Source organism: Thunnus maccoyii, chromosome 8, assembly GCF_910596095.1.
Source record: "Thunnus maccoyii chromosome 8, fThuMac1.1, whole genome shotgun sequence".
NCBI lineage: Eukaryota > Metazoa > Chordata > Actinopteri > Scombriformes > Scombridae > Thunnus > Thunnus maccoyii.
The window spans coordinates 27,500,001-27,516,870 of NC_056540.1; the positions used below are offsets into that span (position 1 = coordinate 27,500,001).

Genomic DNA, 16,870 nt, shown 5'->3' on the forward strand with positions numbered 1-16,870 from the left:
TTGGAGGCGTTTTTTTTTTCGTGCCATTGATTCGCACATCAATATATTTTTTTGAACTGTTGTTTTGGTCATGAGTACTTTCACACAGAACACGAATATTAAGTGGCAAAAAAGTGATGTAATTATTTTTTTGGAAAATGGTCGATTTTTCTGAGCTTTCGCACTGCGAATAAAGGCACCAATCTATTCGCAATCAACGACACGTCACAACTCCTGATGACAACGGACCTGTTGCTCTTGTGTTTTTCTCATCATCATGTATTGTATGACAAAGGACACAGAGGAGTCTATTTCTGTCACGTTTAGTGAAGCATAATCTGCACAGAAAGCTGTTTAAATCACACAAATAGCCTGCTGTATGTGAGAACTTATTTACCGTATCTACACTGATTGATCAAGGCTCCCAGTCTGTCTGTGTGAGCTTGTCTGTTTCACTACAGGCAGATTCCCCTCACTCGCTACGGTGGGAAATAAAATCAATGAATCAATAAATACAAACACTGTCGATTTCTTCTCATAGAGGTGACATGAAAACTATTTTGGTTCAGTAAATTTCTGCTGTTAGTAAGCGTGGTGAAGGCAGTTTAGTCGGCCACACTCCTCTCAGCTCCCCAGGAACTGCTGCTGACAGACAGCTGCTTCTGTGGACGACACCCCGAATGCAAGTCAGAGATCGTCATCATCACTGGATGATGTTGAATCCGTCATTTTTTCTGAAGAGTGAGCTGTTTCAAATTCTTTCACAAATTCGTGTTTCTGTCGCAAATTCGTATCGCTGCCAGTAGGAATAGTTTTAATGCTAAATATTCGTAGGCGAGTATTTAGCATTTTTGTGTCATGTAGTCGTCACATCCCTGGTGTTTAAAGGCCTTTGCATGGGTTTTCCTTCTAAGCAGTTATATGCAGTACAGTTGCTTTCCATGCTGCTCCTCCCATTTGCTTTATAAATAAAACAAGATTCCTTCCTTCAGTATTTTCTATTTACCCCCATGGACTTAAAGGTGTGTGTAAGAAGCAGCTTTGCCTGTATAGCCAGCCTCTTTTTTGGCCAAATCTTCATATGAATTTCACTCACCAATAAATTGGCCCCTCTGGGTATTCACACTAATTCCTGGAGAGTGGAATATTTTGGGTATTGTGGGTCCTGGCCAGATCTTCAGTGGTTTTGTGCGAGTGAGTTCACTCTTTTGATCGTTGCTTGGACTAATGAAAGCAGATACAGACACAGGAAGGCCCACTTTTTGAAGTGAGCCGGACTACTACTGCACTTCTTCACCATCCCTCAAGATTAAGTGTTTGGAAAAGTTTGCTTTTATCCAAGTCTCCAAATGTTTAGAAAGAAGGGAGCTGTAACTGATATTGGCAATGACTGACTGATGAGTGATTCCTCAGATCAAGTTTGTGTTTGTGAGATGGAAAGAAATACTGGAAAGAGTTTACTTAATAATTAAGAGTAAATACAACAACATGATGTAAACACCTACTGACTGTAAGGAAAAGTACGTCCTTTCAACACAGTTTAAAATCGACTCAAATTACTTAGAAACCAAAAACCTATGAGGACAAGGGGAAAGAGTAAGTGTTAGTAAAAAAAAGTGCAGTATGAGAGAAACATATAGATATCTCTTCTCATGCCTGCTTTACATTTAATCATTGTTTAGGTCTACAAAATTACTTTTGACATTAAGTAGCTTACCATAAAGTCTCAAATAAAAGCTAGCATTCGGTCTCAAATAACAGCCTTGTCACACACATCGTCTCCACAGACTGTTTGTCATCACTTTATTGTCATTGTTACTCTTCTACTGACAAAATTTAAGCTTCATAACAGTGAAGTGATTTCAACTGTCAATTCAGCTCTGTAATAAAATGTACAACACCATCATGTCTGCACTTCCTCTAACGCCCACTAGATGCTGACTCCAAAAACTCAGACTGTACTGAAGTCAGTAACAAAAATTGTCAATCCAATTTTTTCCACATGAAATGTTGGTATTAGTAGTTGATTTTACTGTTTACTGTTACTGTTAACATAATAATAAAAAAAAGCAGTGGTGGAGGAAGTACTCAGATCCTTTACTTTACAGTAACAGAATTTAACACGTAAAAGTACTGCATTCAAAATCGTACTTACAAAAACTGTACTTCAAGTATTATGAGTAAAAGTATTTGTTGTGTTGATGTTATATGAATATTACTACTAATGCCTTAATGTGGAAGCATCATTTCACAGTTTTAAACTTCAATTTTAACGACTTCATATTTGGTTGGGTAGTTTAATCCATACTATTGTGTCATATTTTACAAACTCATGGTATGTTTTGTATGTAAAATGTGTTTTAATACAACTGTGGCTGTCAAATAAATGAAGTGGAGTGCAATATTTCCCTCTGAAATGTCGTGGAGTTAATAAGTAAAATATCATAAAATGGTACCTCAAATTGCATAAAAAAAAATACTTCAAAATTCTCCTCATGTACAGTACTTGAGAAAATGTATTTAGTCACAGTCCTCTACTGACAAGCAGCATCCTGACTTCTCTCGCATTAGGTTTGATTCATGTACTGTAGATGCCCACTGACATTGTCTTCGCTGTTTAAACTTCCTATTTGGCCCACCGCCATGCATCTTGAATTCTGAATGTGTTTTTCTAGAGTTTGTACTGGGTTGTTTGTCTTCCTCTGGCCTCTTGAACCGAGCGTCTCTGTTGTCCCTGCACCATATGTGCCAGTATTTACTTGTGTTACTTCACAAATTGTTGATACATCGCTGCACCAGCGCTGCCAAGACAAATTCCCGTACAGTATGTTTAGCCTAATTCTACTTGATGAGTAAAGTAATTCAGATGCTGATCCGCTGGCTGCCAATAATGCACACTAGTTCATTTCTCCTGTCATTCACGTTGGTCTGCTGACGGTACAGAAGAACTCCCTCGCTTCCCTCTTGACTTTCTCCACACAGAGATGCGACAGGAGATAGAATTATGCATTTTTCATGAGGCGGTGAATGCAAGTGTGCTCACTGCTTCTCCTCAGTCTGGGCTCTGTTTTGGTCTGTCAATACCTACAGCTTTTTTATGATTTGACTGCTTATTCTTGGAGTGGCAAACAAGCTTGGTGAATAATCATGTGTCTTCATTTTTTTTTTCCAATCAGATTTCGTTCTATAATTGCCATTTTTGTGTGTGTGTGTGTTTTTTTTGTTCATTGTGCAGTTTTGATGGTCAGTTCTTAATCTTTTGTGGCAATGATGCAACTGTCAACGAGACTACATCACTTAGTAGCGACGCTTGGAATAAAAGGCAGGGAATTATTGGCTAGTCTTTTAATAACTTAGCATTATTAAATTAATTTTCCCTGCAGCCCAGACCCTACATACTCTATATGCACTCAGCAACATCATCAAATCAAGAAATGGAATGGAAATTGTGTGTAATTTTTAATTGAACAACAATAAGTAATGTTGATTAATTAGTTTGACAATAGTGTTAAAAATGCTTCCATTTACCTTCTTCTTATCCTTAAATGACAACACTGCAGTAACAATGTTAAGCACTTGCATTTATGACTTGAGGGTGTGAATGTGTCGATTGTGCATATCCAATGAACGCCACTTAGCCTAATTGCTTTTAGATCATTAGTTTTAATTAGTCATATTCAGCTAAATGCAAACATAACAATATACATGCACAATACATAACCTATATGTGCATTTGCCCTTAATTTTCATTTTGCTGCTCTTTCATTTCTCTGCTTCAGGCACAAGACCCTCAGGTGCTGGAACAACTGTCCAAAAACATCACTCGCATGGGTTTGACCAACTTCACCCTCAACTACCTCAGGGTAAGGGCTGTGTGTGTGTTTGTGTGTGTGCATGTGCACGTGCGTGTCTGACAATGTCTATGACTGTCATTCTGCTTTTGTGTTTGCTCTGATCTCCTCAGACTTAGTGCACACAGAGAAACAATTCATGTAAGGTTTAAAAAGTTATAATTCATATTACTCATATATTCTGACTAAATCTCTTATATTTATGTATATTTATGTTCTTCATGCAGAATAGTCATTTTTTGTCATAGTTAATAAGGTCCATGACATGTTTATATAGCATTCTCTACAATAAGTCTGTGATATTTTATTTCAAATATAGATCAGTGTTTGAATATTCAAGTTTCAATGAGTTTCATTGTCAAGATATGCTTTCCTGCTTTCTCATAATCAGTCTTCAGTTTGTTTAAGGTCATATCGTGACTGTATATGTAACTATTTTTCTCTTTTTTATTTTCATTTTTTACTGGAATTGAAAGCTTATGCTGTTATTTATGTGCCAAACACGTTTTATGACTCTTGGGCGTTTGAAACCTGAGTGTATAATTTCAAAAGTGCATGGCATCAAAACAAAAAAATAAGCACTTATTTCTTCTTTACTCTCTCCGTATACATGTTTTTCTACCTGACCGCAGCAATTTAATTTACGGAAATAGGAAGTATAAGCCGGCTGAATACATTAGTGATTATTTCACAGGGTTTTGTTTGTGTTTTTCAACGCCATAGTTGACTGACAGCTACTATTTCCAAATGGGAGAACAAGAGCGAGAGGGAGAGAGACGGGGAGAGAGAAGAATTAATTGGATACAGAAAATTAGCATAACATTAATGAACGCTCCCTGTTGAGACTCATAATTGTGAAATGGCGCGCGAATCGGGGAACGGCACCTCCGCTGCTTATAATAACTGAGAAAAACAGAGAGAGAGAGAGAGAGGGAGCAGGGTGGCTGTTTTTGTTTTCCTATAACAATGATTTTCGATACAAAAAGCAACTGTAATGCCACTGAAAGAGAAAACACATAATTCAAGTATCTGTAATTACACACTAAAGATTTAGCTTCTGTTTTTTCTTTTATTTAGGTGATTCAGATGGTCAGTGCACAGCGAATAAAACAGGGATCATGCCTTGTTTTCAGACAACACACATTTCATGGATGAGGTTAAGTTGTTTGTGTCCAAACAGTCCCAGCTTTGCATTTGAAGAATGGTTCGTTCTATCGAAATGACTCGCATTGCCTCAGTGGTCTAAAACTGAAATATTTCACATAAAACCTTGTGCGTCTGGCAAATTAGGAATTGGCTGACTTTCCCAGAGCACAATGTGGTTTTATTTTAAACACTACAGAAAATATTAATTCTTAACGAGGGATTGGACTTTGTTCTGAGGTTTTCTTTAATTTCAGTAATAATGAAAATATCATAAACTACATTGCAATGTTATTTGGTTTATTGATAAACATGAGAGTTTTCCGAGGTTTGCAGTTTTGAACATTAATATGTAAGAATTATTTCATTGAGATTTTATTTTGTAAAGCAGTGGTTCTGACTTTTTTTGCTTGTGACCCTAATACTACCTCAGTAAAGCATCTAAGTAATAATACCTTAACAAAGCATCCCTTTTTAGTTAGTTTCATCTGGATACTATTTTGAGGCAAGAGGAGATAAAACTACATAATATTTGACAAGCAGCAAAGCAAACATTACTGAAAAGTGTATAAAAACAAACATAATTTGTGTAGCAGAGTTTTGATTTTCTTACTTTCACTCCAGTAATCATCTCTGGATCCCTTAGAATCATCTCATGACTCTTTCTGGGGGTCCTGACCTCCAAGTTGGGAACCACTGCTGTGTGGTTACTGTTATCTATCATGTCACACACTTTGCAAATGATATTTTCCCCCCACTGTTATCTGAGGTTGTCAAGGTAAAATACACCCTTTCCTCACATTAAACTGGCAGTAATGTGTCTCTGGAAAAGGCCTTTCCCAGCATTTATCAGTCCTTCCAAAAAAGACTGACGGTTTCCTGGCTAAGGGGTTACAACCAGCCTTTTTCCTTCTCACTCACACATACACTCTGTCTTTTTTTTTTCCTTTGGAGTATTTAAACCCTTCCATGTATTGGAGCTGCCGGCTTCCTACTATTCAGCCTGAAAATAGCCCTTGTTTTCAGGCTGAGAGCCAGGGCTTGTTGGCTGAGCTGGGGAGGGATATTACTGTGTCAGGAGGGAACTATCAGAGGAGAACACGGGATTAGTCTGCTACAGGGATGTTCACTTTACCTCGAGCTGCGTGGCATCAAAACACTGCCGTCCTAACAGAGGGAATAGAAACAGACATTACTATGTTTATTCAGGGTAATTTGGCGTAAGCAGCTGAGTCTGTGTTTGTTAGAATGGCTAGTTTGAAACCCCTGACTGAACATTCCTGGTTTGAATATCCATCACGCTAAAACATTTTTGGAAGGATTCCTGGTGTTGTAAGGTGATTTGTATAAAACCCTCGAAAACTGACAGATACAGTATCCTTCAAAGCGCTGTCATTGTTTTTTTTTTTCTGTTCTTTTCAGCTCCAAGCTGCCGTACAGTATGGCTGAAGTCAGGATGAGCATGTTGATTAGAATTGACATCAGAAATGTAAGGGTGGTGGGATGTTGAAGGTCAGATGAGATCATTTGAGCATGCAGTGAATGATTAACAATACTGCTTCCTCCAGTAACGACTGTCAAAGTGCCCTTGAGCAACACTAAACTCACACCTACTTCCACTGCAGCAATTTTGACCTTACATCACATTTTGACTGGGAAACTACCCAAAATACAGTCATTGGCCATATGATTTAAATTAGACTGCAGCTACAACAACCGTTTGTTTGTTAGCAAGACTGATGACATTTGCTACATGTTTCTAGTATGTTCTTCTTCGTGAGATTGGTAGGGTAATCACTTCAGCATTTCTTAATGCAAAGTGGGTCCAGGAATAAGGCTGTCCTCCCAAGAAAAACGACAGCATCAGTCATTTCAGCAAATGGCCTAATAAGGACAGATGTTTAGGTTAAGAGACAAAGACCTCTAACGGCTGTTGTAATTATGAGTCTTGTCTGTCGGGAGCAAAAGAGGAAGTAGCGGGATGTCATTATAGATCCTTGATGGTGGATAGATGGGTCAAGAAAACATCAGACATTGACATGGGAGACCGCTAATCACATCTCCTTTTCAACCCTAACCCAACGTAGTTATTTCAATCAAACCACGACTGTTTCCTAACCCTAACCATGTTGTTTTTGTGCCTAAACCTAACTTAATCATAATCAAACAACAAATGATTTCATCCTGCTGATAGGGGCGTCAGATCAGAAAACGATTATATGTGTCATTCAGGGAGACGATGACGTATTTTGTTGTTTAATTTTGAAAACTCATCGCTTGGAATAGTAGGTCTGAGTTGATTTGGACTTGTTCTGCTGGGTAGATTTTTCAGCCCAGAAATGTGATATAAGTTTAAAATATCCATTAATGGAATCTAAGTTGTAGCTGATTGTGCAACAACAACAAGAAAATCTATTCTACACAACACCTGATATGTATTTGTGGCTTTTACAAGGTGAGCAAAGGGCTCCAATGTCAGCAAGTCCTCATACTTGAGCAAACTAATGTGGGTTGTTTCTCAGTTCATGCCAAAACAACACATATGATCTTGTGTAGACACAACAGCTTGTGCTCATGGTCACAATTGGGGTAAGATCAGTAGTTTCTTACTTGTTACCCTAAAGAAAACCAAGTAGATGATGACATTTCATTACAGTTTTTTAGTTTGCTGAAAACATTAATTGTAGATAAGTATAAGTATAACTGTCAAATTTTTCAAGACAGAAAAAAAGGTTAGGGAAAAAAACAAAACAGTTAAATCCAGTCAGAGGAAAACACAGGGCAGGTTGCCTGGAGTTTGATCCCAAGATTTCTTCCCCTGTGATTGGTCCAGCACTGTAGACAGACCAGTGATTGTCCAATCATCATCCTCAGATGGCACAGACAAGCATCTGGATGGTTGCTGCTGCTGAAGAAGGCGGGCTGACCGGCTTGTAATGTTATCCAGATGTTATCTGGATAAGCTAAGCCTGATGTATTCAAGATGACAGGCTGACCCCTGGTTCCTCTCAGTGCAAATCACCAGAGATTTACAGTTTTCTCCAGACTGACTATTGTACTTGGGGCCTTTTAACTGGAGAATATTGTTGGAGCACAGTGTGGGAACGAGGGACCATTGTGTGTGTTTGTTGGGTGTGTATTCTCGCATGAATGTATGTATCGTACACATTTTGCTGTGAGTTGTAAACAGCCCAACAAAATGCTGCTCATATTAAAATGTATCCGCCTGCCCATCTTTCTCTCTTTATCTGTCTTTCTTGTGCTTCTCTCTAAAGCACTTGACAATAAACCTGTTTTTTAAAGGTACTTTATTAATAGTGTCCATAAAAACTAGATTTACTGCACAATTAATCACTTAAAGTCACTCTGTGGGTGATTAATTGAGCAGCAAACACAGCCTTTTTATGGGCATTGTTTGCTTTAGCTTGATAAGAGCCGCAGCAGTCAACAATACACCGTTCTCTCATCAAATGTTGAATAAATCTACCTTAACTGAACGTGTGGTTTGTCCTGTTGTGTCTGCAGTTGTGTGTCATCCTGGAGCCAATGCAGGAGCTCATGTCAAGGCACAAGACCTACAACCTCAGCCCCCGCGACTGTCTCAAGACATGCCTATTCCAAAAATGGCAGAGAATGGTAGCCCCACCAGGTAACTACCTACTATGTACTGCTAAAACATATCTTTACTGTTCAAAAGCCAGTTGAAAGCAACAGGTGTGGATAGCTTTTTTCAGTAAAACACAGAATTCAGACAAATATGGAACATGGACCAATGTGAAAATATGTGTTTTGGGTTTTATTCAGCAAAGATTTTTATGAAATCTTTATACACCTGGCTTGCTGAACAGTCCAGAGAGTTCTTGTCCCAAACAGTGTCAAATCCAAACTGGATAAATGCAACAGAAAATCTTTTAAATTTTATGAAATGTTGTGGATCCAATCTTAAGTGTTAATGTTTCCTTTACAGAGGTTTTAAGTGACTTGCTTTCCTTTAAAAAACAGCTTTGATTCACTTTTAATTCTGTGCCGTCACTCACTTTGTAGGAATATGAATATTTTTTCTCAAGACGGTGTTTTTATTGCATCATTTATGTTTCCAAATTTGCCATTATATGTCCTAATCCCTTAAATATGTTTTGCCTGTCAGGTATGTGAAATTAATCAGAATTCAGGGCTGCCTCTTGAATCTCAACCTCGCCCATCTTAACGGGCCTCTCAGCTTTCTATGATTGATGTTTTAAGGGTGGTTTTTGAAAAGTACCAGGCTTAAATTGGCTGTGCTGTCTTAAGCTGGGGAGAAGTAAGCCGAGTTTTTTTGGACACATTGTAGTGGCTGCAAATTACAGCAATGCTTAGCGAGGCGTGACGAGATGTCTTTAAAAACCAACACCAGTCAAAAAGCCTTTGACTCAGACCTGTGTAACTTTAATTAAGAGTGCGGGGTGTCATCAAACTAGTAGATCCTGCTCCCCGGCCAGCAGCTCCCAGGCGTCGACAACGTTATTCAAAGAAAAGAAAAAACAGAGAAGAAAAAAAAAAACATGGAAAGCATTTTATGAATATAAAGTTGTTGGAAAAAGGACTCTGGTATTGATGGTTAATTGTGCACAATGGAAAGAGAACACAGCTTGATATTAAATGCTTTCTGGGTGATGCAGTTGTCATATATATAGCATTATGTGTGATTTATGATAAACAGCTTTATGTGGGATATTGTTTAATTTAAAATGCAGTCTGTGTTATTCAATATAGTTAATTAGGGAGCTCTGGTTTTGAGTCCATAAGTTGGTTAAGTTTTTAAATATTAAGTACAGCAAGTCTGATGTGTCCTTCATGCCAGTCCTCCTCACTTAAGACTGTTTTTCAGGGTCATTTCATGTCATCTATCTATATTTTGACATGCAGTTTGTCTGAACTTTGCAGTTTAGCTTGAATTGTGGTTTTCCTTATTGGTGGCGTGTTATTCCCCTTTTTCCTGCAATTCTTCTCCAGCCTGGAAACTGGTTGGGATTTAGCCAGGAAGGAAGCCACAGGCACATTTATGCTCTGATAAGTCCTTTTGGTGGAAATGGAAGTGATTTTAGTGCGTCACCGGCACAGCATCGAAGGAAACCAGTCGGATAACAGAAATGATTGTCTCTGACAATAGGCCCGGTTTTTGCACACACGTCTGTCAAAGTCAGGAATCAAAAGAGGAAAGATACTGATTTCCCTTATTTTCTTGCCTCTGATTTATAGTTTCAGTTTTGTTTGTATCATGAGTTGCTGGTTGTTGTAACAGAATATGAAAGCATCTCCCTTGGTGTGATTAGTAAGAACCTCGAAAAATGTATTTCATTTTCAAACATCTGTTTGAAGATCACAGCAGTGTTTTCTTGTCTCTCTTGAGATTAAAAGGAATAATGTTTTCTAACAAATGTTGGCAGAATTTGCAAAATCGTGTATTCATAAATTATGCACTACATAAATTATTTTGTAAATACTAGAAACACCAAGATCTCTATTTAACCTGTGTCAGTACTTCATATCTTTTTAATAATAATGTTTTCACTTGTGGTTTAATTGCACCGTCAGGAATTATGTATAGCTCATAATTGGAAAAACATCTTTCATTAAAGCATAAGTTTCCCAATGGTATAAAGTAGCATCTGTTTGGCTTTGAATGTTCACTTTTTTCCCTCACTTTTCTGTTTCTCTGGTCTCATTCTGTCTTAAGTGCTTTTAAGAAATTATTCAACCACCTGAGTAAAATAAAACTAATTTTGGCTCCGGTTTCAGCTGGACACCCACAGAACTTCAAAACGGAAATATTTCCCACAAATCACAAAAAAGGTATCTTTTCTCTTACGATGTCAATTTTCTGTAGTCTGACAGAAAAGCAGCATTCTAGTTGCTCGATGGAATGCCATGAAATACATTTTTGTGTGTTTTTAATGGATGCTCAACTGCATGTTACAAAATATTGCTAATACCTTTCATAAATAACAAACACAGGTTACATGTGCCAGTTAAATGCGTGTTCTCAAGCACCGGCTAACACATAGTGATTAAAACAGTAACACAACCAATCTCATCTATGGTGATGCATCAAATGTGCAACAATGGGTACGGTATAAAATCATATTCAGTAAGACAAACACAAATGTGCTTTCTGCCTCAGCAGAGCAGTTTTAATCTGGCTCATGCTATTGAGGAACATTGCAATCGGTGCAGCGCCGAAATCATTAACAAATTTACATTACGTTGAGCATCAGGGTCCATTGTAGAGCATTTATGCAAATGATACAGGGGTTCTTTCTTACTAGTGCATGTCTTGGGAGATGTTAATTCTTGTGTGGTTTCACCTCTGAAGAAAACAAAGCATGGATCATTGTAGGCTAGTCACTCTCCTCTGTGTAACGTGTGCTTTCGTTTACATGTGTTCTCTTTGCATGCATGCATGTTTACAAATATTTTGTACAATTTTTGTCTGCACGCCTCTGCATCTGTCTGAGCCTGTACTATATGACCTCAAACAGACGCACACCCACAGCACACAGCCCCACACCTTGTCTCCGTCTGTATGCATTATGTTCTTGGCATTGCCTCTGTTTCTCTTTGCTGGTCGCGCCAAAGCTGAGCCTGCCCGACAGACAACCACGAAGAGGAGGAAACGGAAGAACTCAGCCAGCAGCGCCAACAGCAGCGTGGGCACCACCGCCAGCAAGAAACGCAGCCCCGCCACCAACTTCAGCCTCTCCAGTCAGGTACCTGTAAGCATCAGCTCCACTCGGTTTGCTTCCTCTTTTCTTTTTTTCTCTCTAATTCCACATGCATGTTTGCAGGGTTACAAACAGGCACGAGAAATTCCTAATGGTATTGCAGCTATTAGGTTTAATTTATTTGCCCGAATGAGGGAAAAAAAACACCATGAGAGGAGGGTAGAAAGGAAACTCAAACCTGTGCGGTGAGACAAAGAATCCCAGAGGGACTTGTATGAAAACATCTCGCCAAAAGACAAAAGGGAAAATACATCAAATTTCATAAAGAGTGACACAAACGACATTAAAAATCATCAAAGCAGAAAATAGTACAAGAACAACTAAATTTATAAATAACAAGTAAAGTAAGTAAATAAATAAAAGGCTTCCTCTGCAGCTTTGCTGCAGGTAGTATAGTATCACTTACTGGCAATATAACTACTTCCATAATTTTCTACCAGTTTCTCTCTGAGCATGCTACATGCACTTCAGAATATGTATGTTTAAAAAGACCCAGTTGACCTCGTTGCTCAACCAAGTGGTCGTAGCCTCAAGGTTTTAAAAAATATATATGTTTGAATCTCAGCACCAAATAAAAAAAAATGGAATGGGGAAAGTCACACTCTGCCCTCTCTCAGCCACCATCCTTGAAAATGCCCATGAGCAAGGCATTGAACTTAAAACTGCCCAGAGGACCAGTAGCTTGTACTCTGCAGCTCTGCATGTTGTAGAAACATATTAAACAGGGCGCTGCTGTGAAAGAGATTCTCAGCTGACTTTTCCTGGATAAATAAAGGCTAAGATTAAAAAAACAAACAAACAAATCAAATACTGAAAGAGCTTCATATGTCCAGTAGTTCTTACTGCAGCTACTTTTGTAACATTTGGTAATTGAGTGATAGTGTCTGTCTTGGGGCAAGAGCAGAGCGGGCTTACAAGAGGGTTTCTGTTTTCAGGAGCATTTGCAGTTAAAGTGAGTGATCAGTAAACTCTTAACTGCTCCTGTAATACTGCTCTGTGGCCTGCAGAAGAAACTGGACATGATGAGAAGCTGAAACGATCAGTCAATTCATCTATGATTCAATCAACAGAAAAATAATCAGCAACTATTTTGGTAATTGATTTATCATTCAAGTAATTTTTTAAGCAAAAATACCAAACATTCCCAAATCATGTTTCTAAATTGTGAGGTTTGTTGGTTTTCTTTGTCTTGCGTGATAATACAAAACAAGCAATTTGATGGCAATTGATGACAAAAAAGGTTCGACCTGTATTGAATTTTTGAGGCAGATATCAACATCCATATTTGAGAATATTACCAAAATTTTCCCTTTTTTGTTGTTACAGAAACACTTATTTGAAAGTTATGCACAAAGACCCGATATGTAACAGTAAACTTTACAGTAGCTGTAAATATAAGATGATAACAGTATATTTTGAACAATAACTGTAAACTAAATCTATATAAATAACACTTATTAATACAACACATATAATAACAATATTTAAAACATGAATTAAGATAAAATAAGGACATTTGCCAAAATGTACTATAAAAAACTAATATCTTTGATGAGCCAATATTGGGTGATAGTGTGGACATGCCAATATTTTATTCTGGCATCTACAATACAGATATTTTTTGTATATTTTGTGTGCATTTCTACTGTAAATTTCACTCAGCAGATGCAGTATGTGACCAAAGAAATTACTTTTATCTAATGTTATCCTAAGAATTTAAAGCTGGTTGTGGTAAAAGAATTCCCTAAAACTGTATTTAGATCAATGTCAGACAATTAAACTCTACAGTTATTAGTTTAAGATTAGCTTTTTATGACTGAATGTTCTATCACATCTATTCAATTGTAGAGTAAATCTTGAACACAGTACATTATTGCCTTTAAATGAGGAAACCTTCCATGAACTACATTGCCTTATACCAGCAGAGGACAAATCATAATCCTACATTAAACAACCCAATAACCAATAATCGTAACAATCGGAAGATTCACCCAGACAAGAAAACTTTTTGGAAAATCTAGTCTTATGATTCTCCTCACTGTGTTTCGGGGCATGAATGCATGATTTTGCCACATGTCTCCATAACAGGCCACTTGACACGGTTAGAGGTTAAACAGCCTCTTAAACAGCTGAGTATTACACCACATGCCTGGCACTCCCCTCGAGAATTTGATGCTGTTGCTGTTGTCTGCAGAGGCTCTACCTATTACATACACTGCTCATTAGAAACATACTGTTTTATATTTACACTGCTGCATCTAATTTGCTATTCTGTACCCATGCTGGTGCAGCACTCCAGTGTTTTTGAACATCATTCCAGTACAGCTAAAGTGTGCAGATACCAATACTGAAATTTGTCTATGTTAAAATTTAGCTGGTTGGCATTAATCTGTTCATCTTGTACATAAGACACAACACAGTAGGCAAAATATAGGTATAATATAGAACTTGTATCAACTCAATAAATCCTGTTTGGTTGAATAATTTTAGTACTGGGTTGACTGGTTGTCCTGTTTCTCTAATATTCCACCAGACTGATGTAGTTCAGGCCAGAAAACTTCACTTTGGTGGCTTCTCTCTCCTACACACACACATGCCATACTGTCCCTCTTTTTTGTGGACCACAGTTAGCTGTCTCGTCATCTTTTGAGATTTGTAGCCCTCACTGTCTTCCTCTCCCTTTCACACATATAGACATCACACACACACATATACACACAGCGTGCGCAATTGTTTTCTCTCTAGAAGGCAGTTTGGCTCTGTGCCAGCTCTCATTATCACCGATATCTGTATACACCCTCCACCCCCAGCCCCTTCCTCCTTCACATGCACACACTGTACTCCATCAATACCCCCCCCCCCCCCCCCCCCCCCCCTTCCACCACCACCACCCTCCCACACACACACACACACCAATACACACACACACACACACCACCCGCACCACTCATGCCTTGCATTCACACACCTCTTAAAGACTGGCAGCGTGGCTGGTAACATGCTGGTTACATATGTTGCGCGCCTGCTGTCTTTGTCTGAGAAGTTGTTCGTTTGTGGCTGAGCATAAGCCTACGTGAGCCCAATGACAATAAGGAGTGGACCCTCGCAAAGGGAAGGGGGGGTTACCAGTCACTGGAGGAGAGGAGGTGCAGGGGAAGAAAGGTGGGGAGAGTGGCGGGGGGGAGGGGGGAGGGGGGAGGGGGGAGGGTGTTAGTGCACTCATAGAATGAGCAACACTGACCTCTAGTGGACTAAATTTAGAGTTGAAAATATGTTGATCCTTTTACCCAGGCAGGCCTCTAGTCGCAGGTTTTGCAAAATTATTGCTCATTTTCATGCTGAAAGTCAGTGTCAGTCTGTGTATTTGTAATACAAGACATACAGTATTATGGACTAAACCCTTAATTAACTGTCCATCCACTGTATACAAACAGTAACCCTTACTCTGAAAATAATTTAAAAAATTAATATTACAAGGTTCCATATGGAACAAGGAAATTGCAGTTGAACACCAGCTAAAATACAAAACTGTCATGTGACACTAGCATTGAGAGCATGACTCAAATGATCTTAATTCACTATTGATAGGCACAAACAAGAAAGTCTTTATGAAAGAATTTATGTTTGATACTTTTCATTCAATATTTTTTTGACTGATCCTATTAGTATTCACTGTGAATCCAAAGCCTGATATATCTTCTTCCTTTGTGCCAAAGAGCCACACTGTTGCACTGGGTGACATGCTCCGTCATTACCATAAACATCATGTCGTTCCCACATACACCACTCTGCTGGAAATACTCACTAAAGCAACAAATGTGTATTAATCCGCTGCTGAAAATAGTCCCCAACAAATGCACTAATTACTCCTGTTTGAGTGGCATTTACTAATATCTGTAATGCCTAGCTTTTTTAGTAAATAACTGAGCCTTTTTTTAAGAATGAAAGTATGATTTCATATTAGTGACCTGTTTTAAATATTTACTGAGCCCCAGAGGAAGACAGGGAAGTTGAAAAGTATTGAAAGATGGACAAATGCTTTGTTAGTTTTGTTTTTTTCAAGTATTTGATGGTACAAGAGAAATATAGAATATCAAGTGTGTTATCCTTAAGTTTTTTTGTTTTGTTTTTTTTAATTTTATTTCATATTTTGATTGTGAAATCAAAAAATAAACATACGCATGTCTGCCATTTTCTAACTCCGAATGCACAACTTTCTTGAGAGGGGCTTCAGGTCAGTAAACTTACAAAAATATTTTTTGTCCAACCTCCAGACCTCCTTGTCATCATGGTTCAGCCATGTCTTCTTTAGATTCCCACTTGTTGTCTTGGAGGCCTGAGGAGGAAATATGTCATACTTGCTGCTAATCTCTGTATAAATATGCTAATGACACTGCTGAGTGAATGAAGAGAAGCCTCGACGGTTAGCTAGCACGAACGCTAACTCTTAACGAGATGAGTAGACGAGTAGACAGTATTAATTAGCTCACAATTAGCGCTCCCCAGTCCCAGACTAGCCACCAGCTGTTATCGTCGGAGGGATTTTTTTTTTTTTTTTGGCCCAAAATTGGCCAAAGGTAGGTTGACAGGCCCCCTCACAGGAACAGATGGTGAATGCAAGGCTTGTTGGCAATCGGCACGTTTTTAGCTAATGACTTAATTAGCTATGCAAATTGACAAATCAGTGTGGATATTGTCATTTAGTTGAAAAGCTCACCTAAATTAATTAGCCTGATTAAGGCATAGTGGGGTGTAGAAGTGGTCGCTAGGGGGGGTTTTGGGGATGGCTTGGATAAATAAACTGCTTCTCCCCATTGTTGCTCTTCACCAAAGTGTGTGTGTGTGTGTGTTTTGAGTTGGGGGGTGGGGGGGGGGGGATTGAGTGTGCGAAGTTGTCTTGTTTTGTTTGTATGTTTACATGAATGCTCGCTGGATATGATCAAGTATGTTTGTTCCGAGCATGCGTGTTTATCTACATGGGATATGTGTGACCAGTTGTGGTGTTGTGTATATGTTGGTTGTAGACAATACATAGGGTTAATCTGAGTATGCATTCGAGTGCTTTTGTTTGTGTTTGTGTTCAGGTGTATGATTGTGTGTTAGGGTGTGATTGTACAGTAAGCTTATCTGGGGTTG

The 16,870-nt window shown here is 38.5% G+C and overlaps 1 protein-coding gene across 13 annotated transcripts in view; it reads left to right on the plus strand.

The window, feature by feature from the left end:
- Nucleotides 1–16,870, plus strand: part of ldb2a (LIM domain binding 2a) — a 100,665-nt gene that overhangs the window by 79,259 nt on the left and 4,536 nt on the right. For 6 of the 13 annotated variants that reach the window (XM_042419702.1, XM_042419706.1, XM_042419707.1 and 3 more), the window contains 4 exons: nucleotides 3,759–3,842; nucleotides 8,499–8,622; nucleotides 10,752–10,805; nucleotides 11,577–11,725. In XM_042419702.1, the coding sequence (XP_042275636.1) occupies nucleotides 3,759–3,842; nucleotides 8,499–8,622; nucleotides 10,752–10,805; nucleotides 11,577–11,725 (411 nt within the window). Of the gene's footprint in view, nucleotides 1–3,758; nucleotides 3,843–8,498; nucleotides 8,623–10,751; nucleotides 10,806–11,573; nucleotides 11,726–16,870 lie in introns of all 13 variants that reach the window. The other 7 variants (XM_042419705.1, XM_042419701.1, XM_042419704.1 and 4 more) reach the window with 7 other exon arrangements.